The 11519-nt window shown below is 44.4% G+C and overlaps 1 protein-coding gene across 3 annotated transcripts in view; it reads left to right on the plus strand.

Moving 5' to 3' along the window:
- The window catches only part of Spmip7 (sperm microtubule inner protein 7), a 49510-nt gene extending 38841 nt beyond the window's left edge, over nucleotides 1-10669 (plus strand). For all 3 annotated transcript variants that reach the window (XM_050141048.1, XM_050141049.1, XM_050141050.1), the window contains 2 exons: nucleotides 3681-3788; nucleotides 10549-10669. In XM_050141048.1, coding sequence (XP_049997005.1) covers nucleotides 3681-3788; nucleotides 10549-10669 — 229 coding nt within the window. The remainder of the gene's footprint in view (nucleotides 1-3680; nucleotides 3789-10548) is intronic.
- Nucleotides 10670-11519: the final 850 nt, after the last annotated feature.

Here is an 11519-nt window from a genome sequence, read left to right on the forward strand (position 1 = left end):
TATATATGATATCCTCCTGGCTTGACTGAGAACCTTCCAGGATTTCTCACATGCAGGCCACTGCATGAGCTCTGATGCCCACGCTTTTCTGGACGGGACTGGTCCTGCCACTTGAAGTTTGCTTGACTCGAAGAATGTTACTTTGTCTCTATTCTTTCCTGTAAAGCATGTACATGATACAATATAAGGAATAAGATTATGGAGAAAATTGCCTAAATTTTAAGAGTCATTTAAAAGAGAATTTGTTATATGCAAATGAATATTAATTAAGTCTATAGTATATTGGGAAACTTGTATGTGTAAATAAATCTTTAACCACGTAGGCAATACATACAGGCTGCACACAACATGACTTTCCCCATTCTATGTAGAATATATTTTCCTCATTTTATATTTTACTTTATAATGTATTTCCCCTTATTTTTATTAACCTGTAAGTATAGATGATGTGTGTATATAATTATGAAGAACTGGACATGACGTCTCACACCTAGAAGCACAGCAGTCAGCGGGCTTCTACCGGAAGCTTGCTAGTATTGCTGATTTATGTTCTAAAATCGTGAAATTTTTATTTTATTATGACTTGTTGTGATGAAACAATCAATAGTCAACTTAGCCAACAAAAGATTCAGACAAAACAAAACCCTGGTTCATGAAGGCATTGGGGCTAAAAGCTGTGATCCAGACCAAGAAGCTAGAAACAAAGGTAGTATCAGTGCCCGTGGGTTGCTAATGCTCCTCTGTTTTTGCATGGGCAGATAGAGTCCCCTGGGCATTCAGCAAATGTAAAGGTCCCTTCCATTGTCTCAGTACATTTCACGGCTTTGTTTCCTTCAGCTGAAAAAAAAATCCCCTCCCAGAAGTAGCTTGGGTGTCCCAGGGAGTCATCTTTCCATATAAGGTTGCACTTATATGGCAAGTGCATCTAGGCGCTTAGATCACAAGAGGACACATATGCCCTCTCTCTCTCTGGTGATGTCCCTGTAGGCCAGGGTTAAGGGAAATCAATTTGGCGGCAGTGTGGGTGAGAACTTTCATTTTCAAATACGTGTCACTTTATTGTGCAGCTGAATTCGTCCCCAGTCTAAGCAGTACTGGTTCATAGTACGTCATTATTAGATACGGTGCATCATAGAGCAGCCTTTGTGTAATGTAACAGCTGCCAGTCAAGATCAACAAATAGTCTTCAAGCTGCGTAGGCTCACAGAGCTGCATGGATTTTTTTTTTTTATGAATCACCTCATGATTGACAGCATGCGTGTGTCCATCTCTCTGACTTCCTAGCTGCCCAGCTAAGGACTCCAACTTCAGAAGCACTTTACTTCTGCAGGTGTTTCAGAGGCAGTGGAAAAAACCTGTCACCCAGATGGAGGGGATTTCCTTGGTAACATGCATGGAAGCTTCAAAGAATGCTTGGGGGAAGACACACACACACACCAGTAGTTTGACCTCATCTCTGGTACCTCTCCACCTTACAGCTACACTTAAGAAACTCCCAAGAAATCCCAAAGGACACTTCCCAGAAATTGGCAGCTTTCATCCACTCATCCAAGCCCTTCTAACAGACTTCACAACTTCACTTTACAGCGGGTTCCTGAGTCTCGCCCCATTCTCGAGCCTTTGAGAAACTATAGAAAGCCCGGATTCCCGGGCCCCGCCATTCATGATTTAGTCAGAATGAATATTGGAAGTTGGTACCACCTATCACCCACCACCATCTTTTAAACAGCTAAGGAGAGTTCAGTGTGTGGAATGGTCTGCAAGTCATTGCAGTTGTATGTGCTGTATAAATCTTGCATTCTCACCTATGAAGCTTCTGTTTTGTAAATATTTGATTTTTTTTTAATTGTCTTGTCCCTATTCTTTCAATGGCAGTTGACTGGGTTGGGGCCAAGAGAGCCTTCCCTGTGGTAGGTACCATCTCACGGGCGGTGAGGGGGTTGTCGGGCTTGCAGAATCAGGGCTCTCAACCTTCACGGTGCAGGGCCTTGTCTTTAGCTGTTTGTTTTCCCGACCTCTGAAAATTCATTCATTCATACCGTTTATTCTGACCTGTGGCTCTTGATGTGATTTTCCTTCGATATTAAGTGTGGAACTGTCCCCAACTTGATTAGCGTTAAGCCAGTAAGCCATCGCCAATAGCCACAGACCAGCCCATTCAAAAGACGTCTCACAGAGCGAGTTCCTGCTAGCTCCATAATTTTTCCCTGATGTTCTGATACTAAACATCATCAGCATAGGAAGAACACCAAGAAGTTACCACGTAAATTGTGTGACTGTGCCCCAAGTCCTTATGTCATGGCTGAGGCGCTGACGTGCAAGGACAGTCTTCCGGACCCCAGGTCCCAGAACTGAGAAGGGGAATCCTTGGCCTCTTCCTTCCCCCTGACACTTACAGAGTCACTTATATCCCTGGCATCTTTTGTTTTCCTGTCACCTGACATTTTAAGTAATGTGTTAGTCAGATCTCTTTCCAATAAGAAAAAAATCCTCCGATAAGACATTTTCAACTATGAAAAGAAAAAAAAATATATATGTTTTAGCTCACAGCACTAGAGGCTTTGACCAGGGTCCTTGGCTATGTCACTTTGGGTCTGTGGTGGCACAGTATTCCATGGGAGTAGCAAATCTCACAGAAGTCTGTTCACTTTGCACCCAGGATACAGAGAGACACCATCTCCCAGCAACCACAGAGCTGAAAAGTTGCAACTCACGTGTGTTTGTGATGGTGGCTGTAATTTGTCTGCTGTGAGACGGCAGGAGGAGAGAGCAGTGCTGAGGGCCATCAGCTCTGGCCTTAGACACCTGCAGTGTGCCCATGCTCTTGGTGTACAGTCAACTCTTGCTCCTCTTTTCCTGTGTTCGTGGTAGTTAGGATGGCATGTTATAAGCAGCCCTCAGGCTTGAGCCTCTTGTGGGGCCCTGTGCTGCGCCCTCTCCTTCCTCCTGGGAAGCCAGCCATCTGGGTAAACCATTTTGAATATTATCGAGACAAGCGTAGAAGGGATTTCTCATGTTTTTTCTGAATGACTGAGTTAAATCAGTCTAGGTTGCTGGTTGACTGCCTTTACTAGAGAGGTGTACACTACAAAGCCTTCCCCAGCGTTTTGTTTTCCCACCCAGTCCCTAGCAGGGAAAGAGAGGAGGAAACAGACCAGGGGGCATGGTGCTATATAAAACAGGTCAATGGGGAGCTACCACACGGATTTACAAACACTGTCAATGCAGACTTTCAGAAAAGTGTCTGACATCAAGGATATTAAATCCTACGGTGAGAAGAAATACATCTGACCAAAAACATCGTGAGTGTTAGCACATGTATGTGTCTCTATTGACACCAGAGTTTGCAGGACAAAGTTATGTGTGGTGCAGATCCACTGTTTCGTCATCTTCGGTATACAGCTGAGGTCAGTGGTCAACCTGGACACACTTAAACACTGGTGAGAGTACACTTGAAGTAAGAATTTTAGTGCCAGAGTTGAGATGTTGCCTATCTGTCCATGTGTGCATCGCTGTGCCTCCTGCCCTGTTTGTATCCCCAAACTCTGAATCTTATAAAGGAGGAACAGCTCCTTTATCTTCTTTCCTATTTTTTTATATTTGGGTCCAGTTACTATGACAATTTCACAAATTATTATTTTGCTCTCCCTCCTTGCCCTTCTTCTCACTCTTGGCATCAGCGGGGCGAATATTCCAGGATACACCGGCAAGGTTCATTTCACAGCCACCCACCCAACAAATTCTAATATTCCGTCAACAACCCCATCACCAGATTCAGAGATGAACCGGTAAGTAGGAATCCTATTACTCAGTTTGCTCACGTACATTAGAGAGAAATGATAATTATGGTTATTCCATTAAAGAACAATTAAATACTAAGAGTAAATTTGCAGTGCTTAAGAAAAATGGAGTGCCAGGTCCAAAAAAGAAAGCAGTTCATTTTCCTTCTGAGGGGAACTTTACTCAGAATTGGCTTGGGAAAAAAAAATACAGGTTAATGGTCCTGTTGACAGTGCTCATGGAGGTCCCTTAAGGATCTTATTCAGAGCACACTGTGAGAAAGTATCTTTCACCTCTGAGACCCCCCAGTTGTGCACAGACATCATCAATCTGCTGATATCAAAGCTGCATACTACGTAGTGTGTGCACCAAGAGCCACTAATTTGCTTCCTGTGAGTGTCTTTTTATAAAGAAAAAAATCTGTTGAAGCTCACACATATTTTAATGCCCGTTTTTTGCAAATTGAAACAGAAGGCATATTGCATGAGATAACCCAGACCCAGAAAGATAAATATCATATGTACTCACTCGTAAGTGACTTTTAGACACAAAAAAAAAAAAACACCCTACAATTCACAATCCCAGAGAATCTAGACAATAAAGAGGACCCTAAGAGAGGCATACATGGATCTAATCTACATGGGAAATAGAAAAAGACAAGACTTCCTGAGTAAGTTGGGAGGATGGGGACCATGGGAGAGGATAGAAGGGAAAAGGAGAGGAAGGGAGGGGAGTGGGAAAAAATGTATAGCTCAATAAAAACAATAAATATATATTAATTTTTTTCAAAAAAAAAAAGAAAGAGAAAGCAGAGAGTGGAAAGAGTTGGGGAATACTTTGCTGAGAATCGGGAGCGAGAGGCAGGGCACCGTTCTCATGATACCTCAAACTGAAAGCACTGGTGGAAGTCCTGGCCTTGGATGAAAAGGACTACACAGCTCTGACATGGCAGGTGCACAGAGGCTAAGGCGAGCCTGTGCAAGTGAACAAGCTGTTTGGGGGCCCTCCCCTAAGTCTGCTTTTCTCTCTCCACCACGTTTCTTCAGTGGGAGAATATTCCATTTATTACATATTCATCTCCGCTTGGGCCAGGCACTGAATGTTCATACCCCCACACTTAAGTCCAGAATTGCGACATAAACACTTAAGAAGAGCACAGGAGGGCCAGGCATGGTGGCACATGCCTTTAATCCCAGCACTCACTTGGAGGGCAGGGACTGGCATATCTTTCTTTGAGTTCAAGTCCAGCTTGGTCTACATAGAGATTTGCCGGCCATCTAGGGCAATATCTTGAGGTCCTGTCTCAAAATAAACAACAAAAACTACACGTCACTGAAGAAACAGAATAACGTGGGTGTCCTGAAGCAGGCTAATGTCACAGAGATGTCATTATGTTATAATCTTATAGTGCTGGCATCTGGAATCTGCGCTCTGTGGCTAGGAAAGGCTTTCTGAGGACGGAGACTAGCACGTGACCATTAAGTAGAGCTCCTCTTTCCGAGGACTGGAATATTCTGGAAAGCAGTAGCTGGAAATGGGAACTGCATCCAAGAAGAGGGTCGCCTAGCTGTTCATTTGTTTTTTTACTCATCCATTTTTGCTTCGCAACTCATAGGAGCACAGTTTGTTCACAAGGAGAAAGCAAGAGACTGAACATGGCAGAAGCTGCAGGGAAGGCTGCATACCTAGAACCATAACAGGATAATCTCTCTTTACACTCAGTTGCTGTTACTGTCTGGGTACCGAACTAGGAAGGGGCTCTTACCAACCACATTTCCCACATAAGGAAATGGAGGCATGCACTTACAAACTGCAAGGGCTTGTGGGGATGCTGAAGAAGATCTCACAGTAGAATTGCCTCAAGGACTGACTCTTGGAAGGGAAGGACTTGCTTGGCCTCAGAAATTGGAGGGTCGTGTGACCTCAGCCCCACCAAAGGTAGAAGGGAGTCTTAGGAGGGTGGAAAGGGCCCCCTCAGGCCTGTGTGCTCCACATCTCTCAAGCCTTTTCTGTAAGCGCAACATTAAAGTAGAGGAAAGGGACCAACTAACAGCGTTTGTTATCAGCATATCTAAATTTCTGGTTTGACAAACCATGTTGAATATCCAGCCATCTAGTTCTGAACATCTCAACAGGAAGTTAATGTTTTTCAGGCTAATAGTTCAGATTCAACTTAATTTGCTTCCAAGACATTTTTTCCGATCTCAATATTTATATGTATAATTTAAAAAATATTTTTTTCTGTCTATCTAAAGGAATATGATGTTATAGAATACCTATATAGATAAATGGTTATATAGTCAAACAGATCAACATACCTTTCATCTCTGTTTTGCAAGAACAACTAAAATCTGCTCACAGAACAAAGTTTCCAATGCAGTGTGCTATTATTACCCATAGCCCTCACATTGTGTTAGATCTCCAGACTTCTTAGCTCTTGCTTATCCTCTGACCTACATCTCTCCACTTCCTCCTGCCAGTCATCCATCTTCTCTAACCACTGCTCTCGGCCTCTGTATATTTAGGGTTTTTTTTTTTTAAAAAATATAAATTCACATTGAGTGTGATCATGCAATATTTTCTTCTATTTCTAGACTGTTCACTTAACATAATGCCTTCTTGGCTTGCCCACGCTTTTGCATATGTCAAAATCTCCTTTTTATATTATTCAGACTCTTTTATAAGACTGAAGAATATTTCAGGGGGGACGTTGATATGTATAGTTATATCATAATTCATTCATCCATCAAAAGGCACCTAGATTATTCTCTATCTTGGCTATCTATTATGAACGTGTGATATAGGTGTCTCTTTGAAGCAGTTTTCATACCCTTGGATGCATATGCACCTGAAATGGGATTGCTGGATCATCTTTGAACTTCCTTTATTGCATGCCCAGGGCTTCCCATACTGATTTACACAATGGCTGACCAATCTACATTCCCTTCAACATTGTGAAAGACGCTCTCTTCTCCGGTCTCTCCCATGTTCCCTGTCTTTTCTTCTTTTGATAAGAGTCATGTCATCCTAATGAGTGTGAGATGCTATCTCACTGAGTTTTTATTTATATTCTCAGGTCATTAGTGATTTCAAACATTTTTTCACATACCTTTTTTTTTTACATCTTTTTTGAAGAATGTCTATGCAGGTTCTTCACTTTTTGAGGGTTTTTGTGGTTGAGTCGCATGGGTTTTTTGTATATCTTGGATGTTAACCCTTGTAAGACACATAGGTCACAGTATTTTTCCCAATCCATAGGTTGCCTTCTCATTTACTGTTTGCTTGTTCTGCAGTGACTTTAATTTGTTTCATTCCCATCTGTCTTTTGACTTGTAGCCTCAGCTGTTGGTGTGATATCCAAGATATCATTGCTAAGGTCAATGTCAAGACACATCCCAAATGTTACAAGTCCATTTCTGAAAGCAAGCCTGGTAGGGACTGAAACTTCATATGCAACAATTTTGTTCTATATGAAGAACATAAAGAAACAATGCCAGCCATTAGACATATCCTTAGACCTATCAGGATGCAAGAGTGGAGGTAAACAATTCTGCCTGGGTCTGGTTCATGATTTCCATTTCCAACTCGAAGACTCTCATTAGAGCAAATGCAGGCACTTTTCACCCCTCTCCGTTCACAATCCTCTTAAACCTCGAGTGTGTGAGGCTTTACCCAGACATCCTGTTGCTGTAACACCTTCCCACACATCCGCACGGCTACATAAGCAGACAATCCAAGAGGGGGCAAAAGGCTCCTTTTGTCTTTCAGATAAACTTCTTCTAAACTAAAAGTTCTTTGCTTTGTAACCAGAGAGAAAAACTCAACTCTGTTCCCAGTCCTTCAGGCTCTTGACGGGCTCCCACAGTTGTCCCCAACACACACCATAAATGTATGTTATGTGTTACCCCAGACTGAGGACATGGGATCCTCGTAGGTGGCTTGTCTGAGGCTCTTAATCTGGAGTGACAACGACCAGTGTTTCCCTCCGTTCCGGACTGCTTGTTAGCTCCACTCTGCCCAGCCTACAGCACACTGTCAGCCCACACAGAAACCTTCAGTGCCTGAGGAAGGTGCTCTAGCCTGAGACAGCACAGTCCAGAGGGAAAGGGAGAGTGTAAATTTAAAATATCTCTGCCCTGACATACAGAAGATGCTTCTAGCAGGACGGCCAGCATTCAAAGCTCTCCTCCATGAAGTCCCCATTCTGATATCATTGTCATTTTTGTAGCACTATATAAACACTTTTTTGAAAATTTCTAGGGCAAAAGTAAGTAAAGCCATGTGTCTGCCTACTGCCCATGGTAAGGACTCCCGTGAGTGACTTCCCTCCTGCTCGTGTCTATGTGATCTGGGAGCTTTGGCATCTCTGGCTCCGCTGTATTATTTCTGTGCTTTTGCTGTCTGTTCCTCTTTTTTTTTTTTTTTTTATTAGCCGCCTACACCTGTCTCTGGAGTGACTGTAACCGAGCCTTTCCTAACCTTCTAGTCCTTTCTCCATGTCCCTGTAGAGACCTGGGCCATCCAAACTGGCTGTGCTGTTTCCTCTACTACTCCACCCTCCTCCCCACCAGTCCATCACTGGTTCTTTCTCCTCCCCCCCCCCCCCAGGAAGATGTGCACTCACCTTTCCCTTTCAACTCTGAACCCTCTCCATTTCTGTTCACTTCTTAGTGACTGGCCAGGTGCTTAGAGAAAATCCAGGTCAGTAACCTTCATTCTACCCCTCCAAACTGCCATCCTCTTTTTCTCCTCTCCTCCTTTTGACTTCCGAACTTCTGAAGGAAGCAGGCAATCACTCTCAGCACTCAACTTCCACTTTCTCTCAGCCTCTTTCCTAACCTTATATCATCTGGATTCTGGTAGCATCGGTAGAGGGAAGGATTTCTGCCAGGTGGAGGGCTATCGCAGGCACAGGAGAGGGGATCGCTGACAACTCTTCAAACTGGGGTCGGGGATCGTGCATTTTCCAGGGATCTTTGCATCATAGAAGGCTTCAGGGCCAACCTGAGATTTTTAATTGCTTAGACTTTGGAGGATGCATAAAAAGGAGCCTCCATTCTGAATCTTAAGTCAGGCACAGTGAACTCCAAGTGCCTTCCGATGCACATGGGGCCAGGATGCAGAATAGAGGAGAAAGAGACAATGAGGGGAGATGCCCAAGGAGGAGATGGGCACATGCTTGAGGAAGAACAGGTGTGCAAACACATCTCTCAACTCTTATTTCCATTAGAGTCTGCTGTTCTCTGTGTGGTCCTTACTCTAGGCTGTTGTGTGCACAGAAGCTGTGCCATTTTCTACAACACAGGGGTTTTTTTTGAAAGAAAAAAAAAGAAATTCCAGCCTCCTCCCAGCCTCCCATTTCCCTCCCCCCTCCTCCCACTCTTCTCCTCCTCCCCCCTTCCTCTCCCCCTCCCTCTCCAGTCCGAAGAGCAGTCAGGGTTCCCTGCCCTGTGGGAAGTCCAAGGTCCTCCCCCCTCCATCCAGGTCTAGGAAGGTAAACATCCAAACTGGCTAGGCTCCCACCAAGCCAAAACATGAAGTAGGATCAAAACCCAGTGCCATTGTCTTTGGATTCTCATCAGCCCTCATTGTCCGCCATGTTCAAAGAGTCCAGTTTTATCCCATGGTTTTTCAGTCACAGTCCAGCTGGCCTCGGTGAGCTCCCAATAGATCAGCCCCACTGTCTCAGTGGGTGGGTGCACTCCTCGTGTTCCTGACTTCCTTGCTCATGTTCTCCCTCCTTCTGCTCCTCATTGGGACCTTGGGAGCTCAGTCTGATGCTCCAGTGTGGGTCTCTGTCTCTATCTCCATCCATCGCCAGATGAAGGTTCCCAGAGATGGTTCTCCTCGTGCCCTATAACACGGGTTTTGAAAGGATGCATACATACAATAGTATGCTAACTGTAACCCAAATAAATATAAAGCTACTTCAGATTGCATGGCTACACAGGGGTTACTTTCTCACAGTGGTTCCCTGACTTTTTGCTGCATACAAGCATTGTGGTGTACATATGTAGTCAACTTCATGGCACATTCATAGCGGAGGCCTACATATAAAAGGTTCATGGGTTTGTTCAGAATAATTGGTATGATGCACACCCATCCTGCTCTGGGGTGGTAACCCAAGGGATAAAACCTTATCTTCATAGCAGTCCAGATTTTCTGTTTTCTTTCCATTAATTGTTAGGAAAAGCTTGGTAGGATAGATTTATTCCTACTGTACAGATCAGCAAACTAAGGCACAGAGAGGTTATAGCTGAGCAAGCAGACAGTCTCAATCCAGGGCAGACACCAAAATGCAGTCTCCATACCCCGCCCCTTAGTTCAGTGGCTGTCCGGAGCCTGTGTCTGTTTCTCTAGCTCACCAGCCCTAGGCTCAGGTGCCTGCCTTCCTGTGTGTTCTCCATCCACCTTCCCTTGCCACTGCCTCCAAGCATACTTCATGCAAATGCCCTTCTCTCTCCCGGGGTGGACCTATCTCCTGGGTCCTTCTATCACGAACTTCTTACAACAGTGTTTTAATCCGTCTATGTCCACCTCTTTCCTAAGCATTTGCTACAAATCTAAGAAACATTCTCAGAAGACAGGGCAAGGTACATTGCACAGGAAGCAAAACAGGGGTGGTCATTCCTAACCTCTTCCTCTGCTATTCTCTTCCCATCTTTTCTTTCTATTTCCGTGGATCATTTATTTCATAAAAGATGAAATATTTGTTTTCATGTTAATTATTTGTCTTTTTTTTTCTCTTCATTCCCATTCTGATCCTAGCATTTTCCGAGAAGAAATGATAGTTGACCGCTTCCGTCACCAGGCCCCATTGTCCAGAATGGTCACAACTGTGAAGCCCTACAACCCCTTCAACAGGAAGGAAAAAGAAACCGTTGATTAATTACAGAGACCACGCCCCTGAGAGACTTCTAAGCCCCAGCTGGTGATGGAGAAACAAAAGAACACAGAATGTTCTAACCGTGTCTGTCTTTGTGAGTTGGGCTACCAGACAGGAGACATGGCCAGGCCTGAGCTCAGGCACCCTCTTCCCCCTGGTGGTGTCTGCTCAGCCTGGTCTGTGGTCCATGATGGCAGCTGAGACCCAGAAAGCCCCCCCACAGAGAACCCATCTTCAGTGTTGGAATACTGGGCCTCCCTAGATGGCCCTGAGGTTGAGGATGAGAGATGACCTTCATGTTCAAAAGCTGAGCAACGGCGACAGACAAGCATTCTTTCTGTCACCTAGGGGACAATACCACATGGGGGTATGTGCGTGTGCACCATCTAGAGATGGCTAGGCAGAACACACTCTTTTCTACTCCAGGATTTCCACTCTAAAGAATGAAGCGTTCCCTAGCTCACTGTGAGTCCTCAGGCAGACACTGCCTCATTAGTGTAGCCTGACTGTGCTTACCCAAGGCGACCACCAGCAGCAGAAGTGTACCATACTCTCCCCCACAGTTCTATTCATAAGCCCAGGAAGCACACATGTGCTAGTTTGTATACATCTGTACAGGCCTGTTAGAATCAAAAAGTACTTTCCTGATCTTAGCTCATTCGATCCTGCCACCCCATAATGCATTCTTGCAGCGAGCGTTGTACACACGTAGCTTGCTGGTTTACGAAGCAAGCACAGGAAAGCTAAGAGTCTGGCGCTCATCTTGGAACTCAGATTATCTGCCTTTAGATAACTTACCTTCACTCTGACCCAGTTCTGTGCAGACGGGGTAACCATCCATGAATTGCTTACA

Source organism: Alexandromys fortis, unplaced genomic scaffold (assembly GCF_014885135.2).
Source record: "Alexandromys fortis isolate MF-2015 unplaced genomic scaffold, M_Fortis_MF-2015_v1.1 scaffold_7, whole genome shotgun sequence".
Lineage (NCBI taxonomy): Eukaryota > Metazoa > Chordata > Mammalia > Rodentia > Cricetidae > Alexandromys > Alexandromys fortis.